This window comes from Taudactylus pleione, unplaced genomic scaffold (genome assembly GCF_031769625.1).
Source record: "Taudactylus pleione unplaced genomic scaffold, aTauple2 ptg000157l, whole genome shotgun sequence".
Taxonomy (NCBI): domain Eukaryota; kingdom Metazoa; phylum Chordata; class Amphibia; order Anura; family Myobatrachidae; genus Taudactylus; species Taudactylus pleione.
This window is the reverse complement of record NW_028284559.1, coordinates 7593598-7617097: the sequence shown is the minus strand read 5'-3', so window position 1 is coordinate 7617097 and position 23500 is coordinate 7593598. Positions and strand designations below refer to the sequence as shown.

At 40.6% G+C, this 23500-nt stretch overlaps 1 protein-coding gene across 3 annotated transcripts in view; it reads right to left on the bottom strand.

Annotated features, from left to right (window-relative positions):
- Positions 1-23500, bottom strand: part of KAT6B (lysine acetyltransferase 6B) — a 183372-nt gene that overhangs the window by 70759 nt on the left and 89113 nt on the right. For 2 of the 3 annotated variants that reach the window (XM_088474988.1, XM_088474989.1), the window contains exons 4-9: positions 20331-20439; positions 16134-16249; positions 15955-16036; positions 13418-13550; positions 8215-9158; positions 864-988 (exon numbers count right to left, since the gene is read on the bottom strand). In XM_088474988.1, the coding sequence (XP_088331114.1) occupies positions 864-988; positions 8215-9158; positions 13418-13550; positions 15955-16036; positions 16134-16249; positions 20331-20439 (1509 nt within the window). The remainder of the gene's footprint in view (positions 1-863; positions 989-8214; positions 9159-13417; positions 13551-15954; positions 16037-16133; positions 16250-20330; positions 20440-23500) is intronic. The other variant, XM_088474990.1, reaches the window with a different exon arrangement.

The window sequence follows — 23500 nt, the reverse complement described above, 5'->3', positions numbered from 1 at the left end:
GTTGAATGCAGATAAATGTAGGGTTTTGTGCGTAGGCTGTAATAATTTAGCTACTTGCGCATTAAACTGTGAATAATAGAGACAAAGAAGGATTTAGGAATACCAGTTGACAGAAAGCAAAGTGTCAGCAGGCAGAAGTGGCTGCAAAGGGTAATACAATCCTGGGATGCACAGAATGGCTGTGGATTAACAGATAGACAGTAAAAAGGTATACAATGTCTAGATAGACACCAGATATTAAACAATCAATAGGTCGCCAGGGACAAAGGGTCGACACACAACAGGTCAACATGTAAGAAGGTTGACAGGTACAAACTGTCGACAGGGTCAAAAGGTCGACACATGATTTTTTAAAATTTTTTAGCCCTAATCTTCACCCTAACCCTTCCCTTGGTGCCTAACCCTAACCGTCGGGGTAGGTGCCTGACCCTAACCGTCCCTTCTAGTGCCTAACCCTCACCCTCCGGTAAGTGCCTAACCCTCCCTCCTGGTGCCTAACCCTAACCGTACGTCCCTTGTAGTGCCTAACCCTACCAACACTTTAAAAAAAATTGCATTGACCACTTTCATGTCGACCTTTTTACATGTTGACATTTAAATATCCTCACCTCTGCCACAATATAATGGTAATGTGTATTAACACATTTAGAATTTATGAAAGGTGGAACTTCATAGACCTTTTTACCCTTATTAAATTATGTCATTAATTGGTGTATTAGCTTTATATGATGTACCAGTCTAAACCACAAAAATGTAGTGACTTTGCCCTCAACAATCAGTGTAAATTACTAATAAGGCTCAATAACGCTCAACATTTATCCCATTTAGCACAATTTTCTGAAATCTCTCTAGCAGACACGTACCTCGAAAGATAGCTCCCTTGCTTGCCGGAAAATGTCTACATCTTCCTGGTTGACAAACTCTGGCCGGTCTGGAACACACATCGCATTCCACCGCTCCTGCTTGATATGCATCTTCAGGTCAGCATCTGATGTTCAAAGTATAAATATTATTCAAACACCATGGTAAAATTATAAGCATTGCATTCAAAATGTGAACCAACAGTAAAACAGTTAAATAAAGAGTACATACATACACACTCAAAAAGATTTGTGTGACCTCAGCCTGCTCTTCCTACAACGAGACAAATTTAGTATAGTGTGAAGAATAATGATTAATGTTTTGGGCCTAAGACCTATAAAAGTGCACATATTTTAAGTACATATTAGATGTTAGTGACGGTAAGCATCTATTGTAAAATGCGAAGATCTAGAATGTCTAGATTTTATGGTGTGCACATTATGATCACAAAAAGTTTCTTTTATGTTAAATTGTCAAGAAACAGAGAAAAGTGTGTGTGTGACCATATTAAAACCCTATTATAAAAATGTGACCTTTTCTTAACAGGTGGCTCTCAGAATAAACAGTGCACACAACCCTCACAGTGTGAGTAGCCCCAATGAAATCCAAAAACACATCGACAGGTATTCAATTAACCGCGGGGGTTAACCCCGCGACCAATTGCCAGCCAAAATCCCTGCGGCGCGGGGAAAAGCTATTCAATAAAATAACCTTTTTCCTGCGCCAAAAAATCGGGTCTCATGCGTGGAAATACACTAATTCCGTGTAAACTGCAGAATCAATGGGTTTTTTCCCGAGCGCAAGCCCAATTTGGTGGTTTTTACGTAGATTTTACCTCGCACCTCCATGAGCTGTGAGGTAAAGTCCGACTGCGGGGACTCGCGCGCTAGGAATCCCCACTAATTGAATAGGTCCTGCACAGCAATTAGCCACGGGGTAAACCCTGCAGCTAATTGAATATGCCCCATAATATGGAAACATTTCTGCAAGTTACTTCGTAGTCATCTATAAAGATACAAGATAACACATGTAGCTTCTCTGCAATGTTAAATGGAAAGATACTCACACAGGGCCAGATGTACTAAGTTTTGAAAAGTGATAACTTGAAGAGTAGTAAACTGCCAGCCACTCAGCTCCCAACTGTCATGCCACAGGCTGTGCTTGAAAAATGACAGTTACAAGCTGATTGGCTGGTAGCTTATCACTCTCCATTTAATCACTTTTCATAGCTTAGTACATCTGGCCCATTGTCTAGTACAGATGTAGGTTGAATTATTGGATCTCATGCTGTTCATACACTTGCTAGTCACCAACATTTAGGGAGAACTATTACTGTTGTTATTCTTAAGGACTTACTATTCATGCACAACTGCCTACATTTGACTGGATTTTTAATAACTACAGATATGGAGCTGTCACAGGTGACAGTTTTATGTACTCTCAAATCTACACCTATACATGAGTCCCTGCGATAAATCATAGCCATCAATAATGTATCGTCTACACATTTGTAAATCATTTAATGTCTGCTTTTCTTTTGGATGTCACCGTACAAATGTCAATTACCACTATATCTGTTCTCAATTCTGGTACAATACATGACTATATAACCACCCCTACCAGAAACACCATACTAATTGCGTCACACAATTGCCTTTGTTCTCCAAACTTACTGTTGTTCAAACAATTGTTTTAAGATCATGTAACCATTAGCCCTGCTACTGGAGAATTACATTTATATAGGTGATCTGACATGGTTTTGGGTCTAATTATGGGGGGAAAAACATAACAATAAAAGCTTTATTGCTCCAATATCACATATATTTTATGGTCCGGGCAGAGCTTTTCTCAAACTATTGCAGCATTACCAATTACCTCGACCACACAGAGTGCAATATTTAGTGCTGGTGTTGTCCTAAGTATTTTGAACAAAAATTCATGCATTTAGTTATAAATTATGCAACCGAAAAGTCTATGCCCCAATAGTCTTCTTTAACTATTTGAACTAAAGGAAAAACAAAGAAAATTAAATATATAAAAAAATAAATAAATAAAAAGAGAATTACCATAAAACAATTTCTGTTCAGCTCTAGAAGCCTATGTATATTGTAAATACTGCCCTGGCAACGCTAAAGCAGATTCAGAAGAGCAATGCCCAGACTGGATAAAAAGGATCTCTTGTTTGGACCCCTAGAGACATTGTGGGACCCTCTGCATTGGACATTCAAGGATACAGGCATACCTCAACCCAAAGCTAAATTTTTGGTTTGTTATCCTTTAACGTGCAACAAATATATGAATTATAAAGACATTCAGCCCCAAAACAAAATAAAAATCCTACAAGGTTTCCTCTATAACAATATCCTAAATATAATCAAATCAAACAAAATTACAACAGGACATTTTAGGATTAATTTTTATATTTATTGTGGGAATCTTATTGGTCTGTTTTCTCTTTTTATCCCAAGAGACAACAGTAGCGAGATTGGATGTATACTTTATATAGATTATTTTTCCTATGGATATCAGGGAATAGCTGCAATCCAATTAGGCAAACCCATCATATTGGTACGTCTACAACGTATTTCTTCTTTTCAGTATACTAAACATCAAGGTATACATTTCCTGCTCTCAAACATAATCCCAGGCAGTCTAACCATACAGCTATTAAACACTTTCAGCCACTAGAGCAACATCTTTTGGACTATTTAATTAAAATGTTTTTTTTTTTCCTTTTCCCAGAACCTAGTAACAATTATTTACACCATAAATGCAAAAGTTGTAATAACAAATGATGTAATGGTGCATACATTGAAAGATCTCCCAGGTGTGCTGGATGATCAATATCGATCATCCAGCACACCACCAATGACAGCTAGTATATAGTAACCTTGTCGATATCGACCAAGTTGGCCTGCATGAATGGTCGATGGACGATATTTTTATCGTCCATACGTGCCCGCGCATCGCAGGGCGTTGGTGGGTTGGAAGCACCGAAAAATGCACGATATGAACGATAACGATATGATCAATATTGTTATCGTTCATTTTAATTGTACCTTGTGTACGCACCATAACATTTAAACAAAATGCAACTAATGAAGGATAATATAAATGTGTGTTGAATATGTCATTACATGTTGAGCATATAATATACACTATGGGCCTGATTTTGAGTTGTACACACTGCAGTGGAGTGATGTTTTTATTCTGCGCATAAGTGGCATCGTGCATGTGTCCAGTTTGTCAATGCACAGAGTTGCAGGACTGATTCAGTTGCAGACATGTTCTTTGCAGTTCCTGGGCAACGTCAGGGAGGTGGCTAATCACATGCACTGAGATGATATCTCTTATGGGAGTGTCATTACAAGTGGTTGCATACAAAAATGTGTCAATCAATCACATTGGGGGCTATGCTCAGACGGAGAATCTGCACCTAGCATAGGGCTGGTGCAAGTTTAAATGGTGCGACCGATTATAGAGTGTACAGATGCACCAATCTGTATTTAAACATCTGAAGATGCTCAAAGTGGGTGCCTCAATCCTTGCACTTTTGGATGCACACCAGTACACATGGAAGGGCTTTGCAGAATTTGCATAAAGACCCAGACAGAGCTACAGAGCTACGGATGCCGCTGCATCTGAGTCAGTGGGCAGACTATGAACAACAAACAGAACACACAACAGAGCATTGTTGAAGGGGTTGATACTTTCCATCTGCTAAATGCCCAAACATATACTTTGATATCATGTACAGTTTAGCATTATCTTTTTTTACATCTAGTTGAACAATTTGTTTAGAATTGAATAGTTCCTCCTCACAATAAGGCAACCATACTATATGACAGTGGATTATGTTTTCCAGAACATATACAGTATGTGTGTGTGTGAGCACCAGGGGTTTTCCTGAATGAAGAGATGCCCAAGCGTATCACTAAAGGTGCTATATTTGACCCATTGTTGTGTATATAAGAGACTCATGGGGCTATTTAGAATGCTATGGTTGTGTACACTGTAAATTCTCTACAAGTATTAGGAAGTGAGTATCTCTGGACAATGAAGCCCCTGCCTAACTATCCTTTGGGTGGTTTCTTTTATCCACTACCCTAGTGTTTGAATAGTTTGGTGTTTTCCCACTTATTTTTACCAGGTAATTAAAAAAAATATTTCATATATAGATTTTTTGGTATGCCAATTTGTTTTTAGGTGAGGGGATCACACACACTCTGTATCATCTAGTTGTATCAATTGGTTGTTCTGTGTGTTCCGAATCTTTGTTCAGAAACAAGTTGGTGTGTGACTAGCACCTGTGAACAATACTCATGAATACCTGGTCAGGAAGATCTTGGATAGGTCACTAGTTCCAAGGGCACTGAGACTACATTCTCATTATTTCATCCAAATTAATGATTACCACCACTGTGTACGTTTGTCAAAGGTAATTTCAATCAATCTCCCAGGCAGAAAACAGCAGATGTTAGGGAGGGGGGAATGATCAAGCTCCAGAAATTCATTTTGCTAAAGGGCTACCAAAGATCTACATTTAATGTGGCACTTGAAAAAAACCCAGCAGCTTTGGGATTACATTTTTTTTCTCATTGAAATACTTTGAAACAACTTGAAAGTTTTTCTTTTCTTTTAAAACAAACCTAAAAAGGAGCAGGCTAAAGAAAAATGGCCAAATATTCCTTATTGTAGAATAAGTAGTCTGCTACTTATTTTAACAAGATGTATAAAAAAAAAAAAAAAAAGTTTACTTAAATTTAGTTAATTTTGTGTTAAGTAATTATCTAATAATACCACGTAATATATTGTCCAACATATTTAGTTTATTTTACCAGTAGGTACCTGTAAATGCTGGAAGTAGCTGTTTGCTTGTAATAAATAACCATTCATTCTGCTTAGTGTTTCCCAAAACTGGTCCTCATGTACAGATCATGTATTCAGGACTTCGGTATGTGGAAACAGGTAGTATAATTACTGATCCAGCCAAGTATATTAAGTCCCCTGTGCATTATTAAAGAAATCCTCAAAACATGAGCTGTTAGGGGAGCAATTTAGAAAACGCTGAGCCACAGTACACCATTCACTAGCCAGATATATGGTACTCCCTGCCGGGGCATCCTTCACTGACAACCAGCAAGAGGCTTGTAGATAACTTAGTACCTGTAATTTAAAATAGTAGAGGAAGGGGGAGGGGGGCAGCTGGGGGATTGTATTAGAAGATACATCAGTTAATAGCTCAACTCTGAAACTTTAGTACTGACAATTCGTTTGGCAGGGTTTGAAATGATCCTACAGACAGCAATCCTCAAACATCAGCAGTTCAATAATAGAATAACAGTATACTTAACATTGTTGTTATTATTCTCCCTCATTAAATGTAAGTATCAAAGTTATACCAGATAGAGGCATTGGTGTGACATTCCAGCTCACTGCAGCATCCCATTACATACAGTTGTACTTTAGCATGTAGTATTTAAGTTTCTTGATGCAGACTCAGTACAGGCCCTGCTCTTCCTATAGATTTATTTAAATTTTTTTTGCAATGGCTTATAAAGAGTAGTATTTTATAAAGCAGCATTATGGCATATATAGATGAACGCCAAATTCACTTTCACATTTTCTTTTTTTTTTTTAAATCCTGGTAAAAGATTAAAACACTTACAATGCAGGTCAAGCAAGGCAAGAAAAAGTACATTCATTGTTAATATTAAAGTATCTGCACACATGAAACACACATCAAGCGTATATTCTGCACTATGCAGGTCACCTGGTCATAAACGGTTAGAGATACAGTTATAGAGAAGAACCTGCTGGAATGGAGTGGAAATGATTAAGCAATGGATAAAAGGAATGGAAGCAAGAGCATAAGGTGAGGGAAGGGGGAAGCAGAGCCTGGGACATTGCAGTACGCACATAAACGGACCAGCCAAAGGAAGGGATGAGAGGAGGCTGGACCAGCCATGCCAAAGAGCCAAAAGCAATGGAAATATGGAGGCCGCGGAGGTGGTAAGAGCTGGGCTACTGTCTAACACTAATGCACATGGCAACAGAGACCAAGCAGAGCACAAGTATGGGGAAATAGAGCAATGACTAAGAGGAAGAGCCATTTTAAAAGGGAAAGTTGAAATGCATGAATCAAAGTCTATTCAGTAGGAATAAAAAGGGAGAAAATGAATATAAAACAACTTTGTTCTGTTCTCTGTAACTAACACTGAGAAACATTTAGTGGGACAGTTTCACAATATTGAACTGTATTTATTTGGGAACAGGACCCCAATACTTATATATGTAAATCAACTGCAGCAGCTGGCACTGCCAAATTCAGATCACCCATTAGGAAGGGAACAGCTAGGCTAGTAGACCATTTAAAACTCTGAGAACATACTTTCTGATCATAGATTATTTAGACCTTTTATTGGCAGAATGGAGACAAGTCCTTTGATTTACATATGTAATATGTACTGCAAAAAAAACCCCCATGCTTCTCTTTATGCTAGCCTGCACAATCCTGTGCTCTATACACTTAGAACACAACTACAGCATCTAGATTTACTATGTTTGTGGGCAGAAATATTACTGCAGCCCTTTAACAAGTCCAATTGTTTGTTTTATGTTCTCTAAATGCCAACTCATATATGAGCACTGTCTGCCTTTGGCCCAGTACACCTATTAAATCTCCAGTGCGTTACTATTGCTTTATGTTATCTGCACGTATCACCACGGATTTCATACTAAGTAAAGTGAAGCATAAATGGGAAGTGTTTGATTCCTGCATCTTGTATCAGAGTTTCAATCTTTTACCCAGATTTCTTGTCAATCCACACAATTGTAAACTGCAATATGTGTGCCTTACTGTGCAGCTGCAAATGGAGATTTAAGATTTATACCATGTGTGGATATGACAAAAAATAAAATCAGACTGTTTGCACTCTGGAAAAGCACATGAAGGGATTGCCCATTAAACTCCTCTCTTACTCAATTTAAATAAACTGGAATCACATGTGAAATTTTTGGTATTAAGCTTTTACGCTGCACCCAAGCAAAATATGCCCCTAACTAGGACCAGACTGACCTGCCCAATGTAAAGCCTATTTCTCTATGTATTTGCAAAAGCCACAATCTACAAAATGTATAGATGCCAGCTGGTCAACCGTTCTGGCTCAAAAAAGAAGTGCAATTTTCTGCTTTTGTGCTGCACTTGGTGGTTCCGAGACCCGATGTGTTTTTGTCAGATCAGTGATGAAAGGAGAACACAGGGGCATTACCATTAAAGAGACAAATAACAGAGCAAATAACTGGGAGTGTAAGAAAAAGGGCTAAGGAAGGGTTTCTTAAGCCTGTGCTTACCATCATCCTGGACGGGCTTAGTCCTGCTGTCTGCCAGGCTGACCTTTTCTGGTGTCCTGGCTCCCGCCCCTATGGCTCCCGCTTTATACTTTAACCTGCCTAGTGTCCTGTGCTTTATAAGGAACGTTGAGCGCTTGAATTGAGCAATGGCTTTCAAAGCCCGACCCCGGGGCACTGCCCAGCCAGATGGGGTAGGGTGGGGGAGGAGGAGCCTACTCCTAGCGTCCCTCTTGCCAAAGAAGTGTGTTGAGGTGTAGAGTCTGCCTTTGCGGCGAATGTGTTTTGGAGGCGCATAGCTTGGGTGGCTTTTTTGGCGTGGCTGGCCCTGGGTGGCATAGATGTGGGACAGTCCATCAAAGAGCCCCTTCAGTTGACTGTTACTGGGGAGGCTTCTGAGGGAAGGGGCGCTGGAGTGACTTGAGGAACTCTGGGGGGAGTTGGACGTGGTGGAATTGCTGGATTTCTGTGAGCCTGGGCTGTTGCCAGACAGGGAGGTGATATGTGAGAGAGGAGAAGGAGCAGGTTGTGGAGGTTGAGGGGGGCAGCTTAGCTTGTGGGTGGTACCCATTCCCAGCATATGAAGAGTGCAAGCCTCTGGGTCAGTAAGTTTTTTCCTGGGCCGGTGGTGCATAGAGAAGTCTACAATTCGCCCACGAAATCTGCGCCCCTCAGGTGATGGAGTGAAAAACTTAGTGAGGCCATCAATTAGACCTTTGGTTTTCTTGTTAACTTTGAGGGGGGAGCAAGTGGAGGTGAAGGTGGAATTGATGGGATGGGGGCCAGGCCGAGTGAGGTCGGTCGCAGCCAGGCTGCTGATGGGGTCCTTCACGGATGCAGCATGACCAGATGGCAGTGTGGTGGGACACATTTTAGTTTTTTGACTCCTACCGGATGGCCCCCTTCCTGGGAAAGAATTCAGAGGTCCTCCATCATTGGACATACACCTGTAAGAAACAGAAGGCAAAAAAGCATTTAATGGCAGTATGTAACATGCCCTCAACTCCAATACAGCAAAACCTGATAGAGGTTTTACAAAACACCAAATACATATATAGAATTTCCCCAACATCCTGTAAAAAATCTTTAGCAGCCACCTTCGTGCTATAAACGTTCATGAATTTAGATGCTACTTTAGTAATAAATGTACACAGTGACATTAAGGAAGTCAACAGCGGTTCTAAGCCCAGTAGCAAATCCGTGGCAGTGATTTTTTTTTGTAAATACATCACTATTTTATTAGTTCATATTTAACGCATACTATCTTAACACGTCACAAACACAACTAAACATGTTTACATTTACTGCATGCTACTGCTGTATCATTTCTTCTACAGTATATTCACACTTTTTTACACAGGTGAGGTAATTAGGTTGCCTGCCTTCAATACACTGCTTTAAGTGATCACTTGCTATCAGTGTCATATTAAGTTCTGCCCACACCAACATCTTATTCAAACAATGCCTAAACCTAAAAATATATGAAAGTTGACCAAAGTTTAATTATTTTTTTCAGCATTACGGTCACGATACCGGGGCACATAAAGCATACCTACAGGGACCACTCAGCTGAAAGTACAGCCAAAGTTAACCAGCAACGACTTTCACCAAGTCTGTGCTTACTGGAATGCCTTCCAACGTATTGCCCATCCCAATACTGCAGATATGGCCATATATGCTCACACGCAAATATATGAATAAATGTATATGAATAATTAATTATTATGTTTATCAATGCAATCACCAAAGATCTACTTTTATGAAAGGGTTAACAATTATACCGCAATATAACCTAAAGGAAACACAGTACATTGTACTTTTGATCTCTGTAAGGCAATCCCGAGGTCATCTCAGGCACCATCGCTGAACTCTTTTATCTGCAAGACACCCAGCCTACTTCAGGGGTCATCCTGCTTTCAGTCAGCACACAATCCACAGACCTAAGAAGATGCAGGTAGGTAGGCAGCAGATGTCCAATCGTCATAGTCCAGTCACGCAGCCGGAGCCTTAACCCCAGTGGATTCAGCTTTGCTGATTCTGGCTCGCACAGATATAGCCTTATGGATTCCTGACTCTTCTCCATACTCTTAGATAGTTCAGCATGAACCTTAATCCCCAGCCAAATCTTTCTTATGTGAACTTCGATTACTTTAGATTTTAACCTCCATGCAGTTCACACAGTGACAGCTTCTGCATACATGAAGTTAGCTTCCACTTTTGGCTGGTGGCTGAAGAGGGGACGTGTAAATGCTCATTTTTCTCCTAATCCCCTGCTGGCAGCGGTATCTGCAGATAGAAGGCCCCCACAATAAATCTGAACAAAGGGCCACAAACCCTGCTAGAAATAGGCAACCACCTTGGTTTAAGCAGTTACATAAGTTCTTCAGGTTTCTGAGTGGCCAGCTAATTTTGGGGAGCTCTCCGCATGTCTAGTCTTGTTATTTGCTCCAGTAAGAGTATAATGCGCTTTGTACATGCTATCATCAGGAGAGGGTCATGGACTAGTTCATAGTACTCTCCTGTACTAATAACATTACAGATTTTAAAAACTAAACAACAAGTTACATATTACATTGTTCAAGATATTAGCTCAAAAATTGACAACAATAAAAAAAGTATATAAATCGCCAATCACACTCCCCTATGTAACAAGAATTGCTTAGTATAGGAAATCAGGTTTGTACATAGGGCCTGATTCAGAGCCGCTCGTAAGCGGCCGCTCGTTTGCTCCGAGCGATGTTTGCCCAACTGCGCATCCGTACGGATCGTTATACGCATGCGCGAACCAGTCAGTGCGGTCGAAATTCATGTGCTCGCAAAATAGCGAATGCCTAATAATTTGAGTGACAGAAAGAGGCGTATGTGGGTGGTAACAGGGGAAGGTGCTTGAAAACGGGGAGTGGAGATCCGATCGCAGGCGTGCTTAAAGGTCGAAACATGCGTTTTATGGGTGTGCATAATTAATCACGTCACTGGGTTATTTTATAGCCCGAACTGCTCGCAAAATTGTAGTAGCAAAAACCAACCACAAGAATAGCGAGCAGTTCATACGCTGGTCGATGTACTCGATTAACCTAATAAATAGCGGACATGACGTAGGATGCGAGCGGCCAGGGGGCGTAGTTATAAAAAAAAAACGACGGCAAGTTTTGTTCGCTCGTTCAGACCTAGAGGCGTGAACAGACCGCAAAGTGCGAACGGTTCATTTGAATAGCCACCCCTATTTTCTGGACGAGCGAGCGCTAATTGCGTCCGAGTCTGAATCAGGCCCATAGTACATATGCAATACTTGAACAGGTGGATTTAACAGAGCACCCAAAAATCACATGAACCTCTGATTTTATAAAGGTCAGAACAAAGGTGATAATAGAAATCCATTAAAACACGGCTTACAGCCAATGTAGTTTCATTTAACAGCAAGGTTTTATGTAGGCAATAGCAAGCCGATGCAAATCTACAGAAAACATAATATAAATCTATTGCAAATATCAGTGGTGAGTGAATGGCAGCGCAGTGCTCATCTCATGTGAGGCTAATGGTCTATGACCCATTCCCTGCTGCCATGTGCCTTCCTCTAACTATGGATAAATCAATGCAGCAAGGGCGCATAAGGACATAGACTCAGACCTGTCCCTTGCAATTCAACATCTTCCTTTGCTTCAATTCTAGCATGAACTGCTCTTTGATTTCACAGGTTTTGTCCATTTAATTGAGAAGCTAAAATAATTAATTCCAACAGATTAATTTTAATTGGAGATGGATTAGCCTGCGGAATCCATCTGTCTTGGTCATGACGGATATTACGGTAATATTGTATCCGTCTCTCAACTGCTTCTTGATCCATCTTACTATCTGGCTCTCCTGAACAGGCCAATGGCTATCTTACAGGATTGACCTCAAATCCCGACAGCGGCATCCCGGCAGAGGTGAAAAATCCTGATCATCCCATGGTAAGTATGCTAACCTAATACCCCCCCCAACCCTCCTTAGGGATGCCTAAACCCCCTCTAAGTGCCTAAACGTCACCCCCCCCCCGTCACCGCCACCTAAACCTAAGTCCCCCAGAGGGGTACCTGAGCCTAACCTCCTCCCGGGGGGTGCCTAACACTAACCCACCCCTAGCCTAACCCAAAACTCCTGGGGGGGGGGGTGCCTAACCCTAAGTCCCCCCTGGGAACCCTAAACCTAACCCTCCCCCCCGTAGCTGTCTGCGCCCAGCTTACCTTCAATCGGTAAGTTGGGTATAGGGCTCCCGGCGTAGGTAAAATGACAGGCGTTGGGATTTCGACGCCTGTCATTTAACCCCTTGCCGGGATTAGACAGTCGGGAAGCCGACAGTCGGGATTCCGTCCATCGGCTTCTCAACCGCTTCCCCTTACAAGGTGCCTTGTGCGCTCTCATTCCATACTGTCAGTAATGAAATTATGAGTGGTTAACCACTAAGCGATATAATAAGATAAGTGTAGTACGTTGTGTTCAGACAATGAAAACTCCACATAAACCTACAAAACTGTAATAATGGGTGTATTTAAATATAGTTCATAATAACTTCTACATATAAAAGCTCATAGAAGACCCAGATGTGGGTCAGTAATGGGGATAATTGATACCAGCTTTGGTAAGATGGGATGAAATGGTTTCTGGGTAGAAGCCATCATAGTGACATCACAGGTCAGCACATATCTATAACTTATCAATATTCATGATGGAGCAAGGTCATGAGATCACTCCAATCCAGTCTTCATAATGCAAAGTCTGGAATTGACATCTGCAGGACAGGCCTCATCAAGCATTAGTCTTATTATTTGCAAAGGAAAAAAGTCTTGGCTGCAGTAGTACAATCAAATCAGGGTAATTCTTCTATAAACTCATTTGTAAAATTTCTGCTGGTAAAATGCATGGGAGCACTGTGGAGATAGGGACCCTAATACTGCTACCCCTCCCTATGGCTACATTTAGGTTCTGCACAGACTACAAAATAAATACAACAGCGATAGCCCCTATTCATCTTATCCCAAACTCATCTTGTAATTCTACACTCTGTATTCAGTACATTTGTTTCAACTGAATGATAAAAACAGTGAAACAACTACTGTTAATATTAGACTAGAACACAAATGTGCTTTCCACTAAAGAAAACAAAAGAAACTGTACATCATAATACAGTATGTTTTTCTCTTTTTTTTGTGTGCATAAGTTGACTTACAACATGCGTTGTTTTAGTTTGTTTTTCGGACGGCCAATGGGTTTCGCATATCGCCTTTTGATCTGTGCAGCTTTCTCCTGGAGGATCTTACGGCCCCTTTTCTTTGGCCGGCAGACCTGACAAATCCACATGCCTAACACAGACAGAATTAGATTACCAAGTCATACTGCATGATGGGTATTGCTTCCTACCCTGCCTGGATAAGTACTGTTAAAAAGGTTTATTACATTAATGAGAATTTGTTGAAATTTATGATTTTATTATTACCAGTCATTATACGGCTAAACAGACAATATTAAGCGCATTTGTCAAAACCGATTGACAAAATTTCCAGACAGCTAGCAGGGACATCCATAAAGCCTGGCATGCGGCCGAGCAGTCTGGGTTCAGTGCGATGTGGGTGGGTTGAGCCTATAATAGTAATAATCCTCTCAAAGCAGGGTACTACAGACAAATAATGCCTGGCTTTATTAAGTGCCTTCAGCTTGTGGCTGATAATGCCGCTGCCTAATAATAGCCACCGACACTATCATAAAGAAACAGAGGTACTATCATAAAGAAACAGAGGTACTATCATACAGAAACAGAGGTACTATCATACAGAAACAGAGGTACTATCATACAGAAACAGAGGTACTATCATACAGAAACAGAGGTACTATCATACAGAAACAGAGGTACTATCATACAGAAACAGAGGTACTATCATACAGAAACAGAGGTACTATCATACAGAAACAGAGGTACTATCATAAAGAAACAGAGGTACTATCATACAGAAACAGAGGTACTATCATACAGAAACAGAGGTACTATCATACAGAAACAGAGGTACTATTATAAAGAAACAGAGGTACTATTATAAAGAAACAGAGGTACTATCATAAAGAAACAGAGGTACTATCATAAAGAAACAGAGGTACTATCATAAAGAAACAGAGGTACTATCATAAAGAAACAGAGGTACTATCATAAAGAAACAGAGGTACTATTATAAAGAAACAGAGGTACTATCATACAGAAACAGAGGTACTATCATACAGAAACAGAGGTACTATCATACAGAAACAGAGGTACTATCATACAGAAACAGAGGTACTATCATACAGAAACAGAGGTACTATCATACAGAAACAGAGGTACTATCATACAGAAACAGAGGTACTATCATACAGAAACAGAGGTACTATTATAAAGAAACAGAGGTACTATCATACAGAAACAGAGGTACTATCATACAGAAACAGAGGTACTATCATACAGAAACAGAGGTACTATCATACAGAAACAGAGGTACTATCATACAGAAACAGAGGTACTATTATAAAGAAACAGAGGTACTATCATACAGAAACAGAGGTACTATCATACAGAAACAGAGGTACTATCATACAGAAACAGAGGTACTATTATAGAGAAACAGAGGTACTATCATACAGAAACAGAGGTACTATCATACAGAAACAGAGGTACTATCATACAGAAACAGAGGTACTATCATACAGAAACAGAGGTACTATCATACAGAAACAGAGGTACTATCATACAGAAACAGAGGTACTATCATACAGAAACAGAGGTACTATCATACAGAAACAGAGGTACTATCATACAGAAACAGAGGTACTATCATACAGAAACAGAGGTACTATCATACAGAAACAGAGGTACTATCATAAAGAAACAGAGGTACTATCATACAGAAACAGAGGTACTATCATACAGAAACAGAGGTACTATCATACAGAAACAGAGGTACTATCATACAGAAACAGAGGTACTATCATACAGAAACAGAGGTACTATCATACAGAAACAGAGGTACTATCATACAGAAACAGAGGTACTATCATACAGAAACAGAGGTACTATCATACAGAAACAGAGGTACTATCATACAGAAACAGAGGTACTATCATACAGAAACAGAGGTACTATCATACAGAAACAGAGGTACTATCATACAGAAACAGAGGTACTATCATACAGAAACAGAGGTACTATCATACAGAAACAGAGGTACTATCATACAGAAACAGAGGTACTATCATAAAGAAACAGAGGTACTATCATAAAGAAACAGAGGTACTATCATACAGAAACAGAGGTACTATCATACAGAAACAGAGGTACTATCATAAAGAAACAGAGGTACTATCATACAGAAACAGAGGTACTATCATACAGAAACAGAGGTACTATCATACAGAAACAGAGGTACTATCATAAAGAAACAGAGGTACTATCATACAGAAACAGAGGTACTATCATACAGAAACAGAGGTACTATCATAAAGAAACAGAGGTACTATCATACAGAAACAGAGGTACTATCATACAGAAACAGAGGTACTATCATACAGAAAACCAATTCGGCACTGAGTAAATGAAAACCTCTCAGTTAGATATTGAGTAGTGACTGAGCTTCCCTGCCACAATTCTTCATATCCTTTCTGTGCCGCCTTTGGAACTGGCACTGACTATTGTAAAAGTTGCTACTCTATTTGTGAAGGAAAAATAAAAAGGGAGTTGGATACCTTTCGGCATGCGGGCCAGGGGTGGGTCACAGCACTCCATGTGGAATCCCCGGTCACAGGAGTCGCAAAAAAGCATATTATCCTGAAAGAGATCATATACCAGAGTAAGATCCTCTTCATCTTCAAAGTGGGTGACTATAGAGAAAATGTCTGACATAAAGATGGCATGGGGCACTTACTGCATTTTTGCCCTGAATCCTACAGGCACTGCAGGTTTTGCATTCGATGCACTGCCACCTCAGTGCTTTTACATTGGAGGTGAGCTCTGGGCAGAACTTTAGACATGACGGATGACCTGCAAAATAAGAACATGCAGCAGGAGTAATATTATAAGGAGCAGAAATGATGTTTTTATGGATATTTTGCTGCATGAGGTATGACAATAACGCCTAATATTATTTTGTCAGGAATGAATTATAAAATACTTCTATTCTAGAATATGTACATTCAGTATAATTTAACCATTAGAGCACATGGAATAAGAAAGGTTTATTTAAAACAGGGTTTACCAAGAAACTAAAACATGAGAAGTGTTACTGCGCAATTGATTAGAGACAGAAAGTTGGAGGCGTAGGTCCTTAAAATAATAACACAACAGGTAAACATGGGTGAATTATCAATGAAAAAAGCTTAACCATGTATAGTCTATTACCTCAAGTTCTGAGAGTGAAAATCAAACTTCTGTGCGTGGAAGTCGGAATAGAGGACGTGTGAGGCCCCATTATAGAGTTAAAAGCGTTGTTGTTGGTCTTGACAAGGAAACTCACAGGACTTTACCACATCCAGTATAAAGCATATTGGATTTCTCCAGAGACTGTTGGGAAGTGACTGGCTACAATGAAAAGGTTTCGGAAACGAACTTGGTGGACTCATGGGAGCAGCAGAAAATCTTTGTAGAACCTTAGATAGAGCCTTGGGGAGATACACACACAGGGAGGACTATACTCTAAGGAATGTATAAGTGATTCTCAGCCAACTGCAGGATCTGACTTCAGCAATATACAGGCACTATATTTTTATAGTCTATCTTGGGTCAGGCCTGTTAGACACCTCCTGTGAAGAGAGCAGTCACATGGAAGTGATTAGTGTATTGCTCCCACACGATTAGAGAGGAGCGCAGTGACTTACTCTGAAGCTGCTTCTAAACACAGCACATTACGTGGGACATCAGAGGAGCTAATTAAAGATAATTTGATCTTAATGAGGCAGTGCGAGGATCAGCTGCTAATGCTGACGGAAGCTGATCCATGAAAGTGTGGAGTTCTGTCTCACGGGAGAGAGCGGCAAAAAAGCAGGTTGGGGGCCTATACCTTTTATCTTAACTCCTGAATTGCTAGAACAGTTGGGACCTATTACAGACGTGTTGGGTACGGGATGCCGGCGAACGTCAATTGCTTCCACTGCACCAGGGAGACATTGATCTAGATCAGTATCTAACACGACTTGGTCAGTTTAACATGGGCTAGGTTAATAAACTGAAAAGGAATTACCTTAACCAGTTAATGCATTCAAAAGTGCGTGGTAAATACTGTAACTTACTAAAGTTTACATGATGAATTGGGCATGGGCATATCTGCTGGGAAACTTTAAGTGGACTAGGCATAAAGATTAACATGTTCAGATCCAAATATACATCAACACCTACAATGTCATCCTGTTGTTGCAGAAATGCTTTAACAGCTAATTCTCTATAAACCTGTCTCCGTGGTGGTTTCCAATACAACAACTACATGTGCCTAATCACAGGTAACTAGAGGGATGTAATTCAACACACTGCTACAGGGCATTGTACCTTATAGAGGCTGCTGCCCTATGGGAGCTTTTAGCTAATGATACACTTGCTTAGCTGATTCTATACAAAAAGTATTGGGAGTCCAAGGTAAAATAATAGACATTGGGGTTGAATCAATTCAGTGCGCTGTTGACAGCGCCGGGAAGGAGTACCCGGAGCTATCCAATTCAGCACGCTGTTAGGGCGACTAAATGATTTCTTCTCACACCATACTGAAGGTGCAAAGAGAAATCCGACTAAAGTGTTGGCTCCTTTGCCCCAGAACAGCCTGAAATCTTTATAGCGTGTGATTTAATATAAGCCACCAGAAATATTAGAGATTCTAGTTTATACTGACATGATAGAATGATGCAATTGCACATTTGTCGTATATATTCTCATACTGCCATTCCACCACATCTCAAAGCTGTCTGATTAACATCAGGATATTTGGTAATGGGTCAAAGGGGTCATGTTGACAGATTCAAAGTATCTCCATACTTGCCCATATTATATGTACGGTAACTAAATTGTAAAAGAGGTTTATCACATTTGGAAACCCTCCTGTTTTTGCACATAGTAAAAAACTCTAGTCCTCATTTAATAGTCTGTGAGGTGCTGGCACGGGTGGAGGCTATTATAGAAGGTCTTGTGAGGGAAATATATAAACTGTTAGTTTACAAACAAAATGTGAATTTTTCTTAAGACAAGAGAAAAATAAAGCTGGCGATCTGAGCAGCCTGTATGGCCACACACGTGATGTAGTTGACATCCCGGTGTTCAAGATACTGGTGCCGGAATCACAACAACAGTCGGAATCCCGGCCCCAGAATCCCGATGGTAAGTATTAAGTTTAAGAGGAGGGTTAGGTTTAGGCACTAGGGCAGGGGTGGGGAACCTCAGGTCCGGAGGCCTTATAAGGCCCCCGGAATCATTTGGTCTGGCCCTCTGAGCTTTTTTCTGCTAGACTCATCTGGTTAGCAGGGTGCCTAGATTGGCACCCTGCAGCCAGAATCTATGCATCAGTGCCGCCTGGAGCATCCTTAGGATGCGTCAGACAGTCACACTGTTGCCCTTACAGCTCCCCGGAGCATCCTCAGGATACTCCGGGCATTGCAGTAATCACCGGTGATTGTGGCTCCGCCCCTAAGTGACATCACACGGAGGGGGCATGGCCTGCATCGGGCCCTCAAATAATGTTATATAGATTAAAATGGCCCTCAGACGAAAAAAGGCTCCCCACCCCTGCACTAGGGAGAGGGTTGGGCAGCAGGGGGAAGGGGGGGGGACCGCCAGCATCCCGACCGCCGGGATCCCATACCCAGCCCCCACAAACAGCTGAATTCAGCCACTCAAGTCATGGAGTGACATGATTAATCTGCAATTTGGCCACATTTGTTGTCCACTAGCAGCATGCCGGAGCCCTAGTAGAGAAGTCAGAAAAAGACCATGCTATCAGGACTATAGTGGTCATTTTCTGGATGGATTTCTTAATAGGTCTCATTTATATCTTCTCTATTATTTTGAACACGGACATCGTGGTCATTTTGGGGTCTGCAGATGTAAGATCTATCCTCCGTGCGCTACAAGTCGCGCTACACATAACGCAGGAGCTCCATGTGACTCAGTAGCGCCGAGCATTATTTTGTGCAACTTTTTTACCTTCAAATGTGTCTTATTTGCACAGCGATGCGAATAGGACGCACAAACAGCTTCTGACGATTAAATGATATGTGGCATGCCTATGTTCTGGGTGCGACTGCGGGTGTATCTGCATGCGATACATTAGTGTCAGCGGTTGTCGCACTGTAACGTAGCATTACGCATGCACGAGCAGTTGCACCCATATAGGCATGCCACATATCATTTTAATCAGCAGAAGCCTCTTGTGCGTCATATTCGCACCACTGTGCCGATAAGAGATGGCACAAAAAAATGCTCCGCGCTACCGAGCCCTGCCATGGCGCGACTAGAAGTGCTGTTTAACATGCAAGGAGGTGAGATGTATGAGGACACATCTGTAGGTGTCCTTTGCCTAGAAACGTAAAATTTCAAGAATTGTCAGAACTTGTATATCATAGAGCCTTTTAACTTGGCCACAATATATACTTGTACATTACGATAATTGAACCTCCACAAGTCAGCAATGCTATGTTCATTTCCTTATCCTAGATCTGAGGAGAAGGATGAGTGGGACTACTCTTCTGCGCACACCACAACTGGCGGGGATGTAACCCACCTGAAAACAGTTACAGCAGAAGTGGGCTGTGCAGGAACATGACAGCACCCTAATGAGAATCTCAAACATCCAGGCTTTGTACACAAACCTTAGTCTATGCATTTCTTTTTACAATATTACTGAAAGATGTGTTTGTGTCTTTTTGGAGACTAGCAATAACTATTTTTTCAGGTTGTATTAAACTAGTATATTGGTTTAAGGACACAACTATGCAAAGAAAATCAAACTATTCCATCATTCTTATGCAGTTGCCAATTTAGTGTGAATTACAAAGACAATTTGTAAAGGAAGCATTACTTACAAAGGATAAAACTGGCGAAACCCCAAAATCACTTGGTCAATGAAATCCATAATTGTTCCACTTACCACTGCTCCCACAGTCTGCGCACGAGATCAGCTCTTCCGGTTTCTTCTCTCGGTTGGATTCCTTTGTCCCAAGACAAAAACTACAGATGGGAATCGGATCCGCTCGAGGCTGCAGGATAGAATGTGCATAACAATGATTACTCTGGATAAGGACAACAATATTTGGGCTGAATACGTATTAGATTAAAGCCAGATAAGGAATAAGTAGTACATGCAAGGAGCAGCTGCTCGGCAGTCATCCCAATAAGGAACAGACTTCTAAAGACCCAAAGCAAATACTGGATGTTAAAGAGCAGTATTAATAGTTACGTGATCTTCCTGGATTTACACAAGACGGAGTAACCAGGATCAATATCTTACCAGTAGTGTTGTAAACAAATGGCAGTGTGTGGAGCTGTAAAGCAATTTACAGCAAAGTGTTTAGCTTACACAGTCTCATTCTCTGTTATATAAATGGCCCACTGAGAGATGCAGCAGATTCCGTAAAGACCACTTATATGTCTAATAGAGTCATCTTGGGGCTGAAAGCTGGAGAACTCTTAACTCTCTCAGTGCATCAACATTTGACACTAATAAGAGGACATTTAAAACTCTTACAACTGCCGGAGCCCCACAACAGTCTAAGTACATGAAATACATTGTTCTATATTAATGAGAAGAAAAAAAAATGAAAAAGTACAATTGAAAATGAGATGGGGCACAGTGTGTGAATATCAGGTCTTGGTCTTTTGCAGACAGGACCTCGCAGTGCCTGATGAACCTCATATAGTAATGGCTACAATCATCATAAAAAGATCCACTAAACCTAAGCTGTGAAGTGTTTTACATAAAAAAAACCCTCTGGAATTACCAGAAATGACTGTTTGTGATTATTTATAAATAGCACTGATTATATTATGCAGCGCTTTACAGAGAACATGTAATCATTAACTCCAGGTGACAAACATGATAATAAACAATGTTTAATATCAGATCGCAAAACAAACACCAACTAAAAAAAAAACAAAAAAGATATTTTACATCTTCCGATTTGTCTTTACTGCAGTCATGCCAAACAGCCCCTCTCGGCACTTGGCCTCGTGAGACTCTGTTAGTGCCGGGCATCTTTTCTGCCCTAAATGCGTCCAAGTTGCAATACGATGCAACTAGAACGCACAAGCAGACTGTGCTGGTTAATTTGATATGTGACCATTTTTATATCTGTGTGCGACTTTCTCTGAATCAGCATGCGAAGTGCTAAGTGGCTGCAGCCCAGCTTTTACCCACGCCAAGTTCCATTTACAGACTCAGTCACACACAAATTAATCAGCAAAATCTCCTGGTGCGTACTAGTCACATCGCATTGCGACTTAGGGCCGAATATAAAATAGCCTCGAAAAGTGCCGTCTGGCGAAATGCAGATTGAATTCACCTCATTCGCCTGTTTTGAAGCAATATTTTCTCCATACGCATCCCCGCTTTTTGCCCTATTCAATTGTAAAACACACGAAAACACGTATTGGCGAATGTTTTACAAAGTGAAACTAGCGCAAAAGTACATTTTTTGGGGGAAATCAGTCTGTACCCCATAAAAAGCATCAGTGACCTTGGGAATCATAATAGAATAGTAGTAGTAGCCCTAATAAAAGTATTTAGTGAACTTATTTTGTTGTAAAGGGCTGTTATATGCATATTTGCATATGTGTGGAAAAATGAAAAAAAAAATGTATTTTCAGAAAAATAAGTACCATAGTTAAATTTGGGGTACCTGAAAATGGGTACTAGTATATTTTGAGGTCTCTAAAATGAAGATTTAAAATTATCTTAAAAATACACCTACTGCAGCCTCCTGCAATCTCAAAAACACCTGTCTCATCCATATAGCCCCCAAGTCCCCACATTTGTACCCAAAAATATGGAGTTTGCACCTCTTTTCTTCTGCCTTTTGCTGGAGAAACTATTTCGCCTGTTTTTGCCTACGGAGTTTTTGCCTAGGCGAAAACTACGGGGAACTGAATCGGCTAAAACTTTTCTCCAAACACCACTTTTCACGGCTAATTGAATTCGGCCATTAGACGCATTTGTTTACAAAAAAAAAAGTCACCCTAGCAGAGTTGCATGGGATGCCCGATGCTAGCCATTGTAATAATGTGCGCAGAGCCCTCCCACCTCTCTTGAACCACCACTGACTAATTAGAATGTATAGTGCTAGAAATCCCAAGATCCAGCCGCAGAACAGACTTATGCAACTCTATATCGGCCGCCTTAAACCCTGTGTGCATTAAGTGGTTAGGAACCAAACTTGGTGGCTATTTATCAACGAACCTTATCATGCAAGAAAGTGTTAACACTAAATATAAAACCAAATAAATTAAAGTATTCTGTGTTTGAGTATAGCTTAAACTTAACATAGAGTGTTTGTAAAGTGCATCACACACAGCTACCTGACAAGTCCTGGCTTTCCATTCCTAGCAGATTGAATCTGCTGCTACCTACTGTAAGAATAGAATGTTGGGACATGGCAAAGGGGACTCTGACACCTACCTGGCAGCCTGTCATGGCTTATACATGCTGTGGTTCCTATGCAGGACATATATATATTTTTATTATTTTATTTTTTTTAAATCTAGCTGTGCTCTCTATTATTACTTTAAGCTAAAATTTAGATTTTAGATTGAGAACCTGTCAAAAGAAAACGTACCTATGGACTTCTTGGGTCATAAAATAAAGATAATAAAATAGGAAATATCTGCATATCGAAATGCAACATATCTGTTTGCTTAAAATAAATCAACCTTCTTACATACATTAATGTTGTATATGTTTTACTGTTCCTGGGGGGTATCCACTAGACGATAAAGTTGAACGATTGAACGATAAAATCGCTCAATAATAGTTAGAAAATTTGGTCTTTTTAGACATCTTTTATGGTGCGTACACACTAGACGATATGCTCCCTGAGCGATATCGTCTAGTGTGTCCCCGGCAGGGTGTGCTCAATGTTGTTCATGACACTGAGCACACCCGCTGAACAATATCATTAACAATATCGTTCAGCGCTGGGCTCTCTCCCCCATTCTATAACATGCAGCAACCTGACAATATCGTCAGGTTGGCCTGCATGTTAACCCGATGAACGATGATGACAAACGACCCGCGGGAACACGCGTCGTCGTTATCGTTCGTTTTTG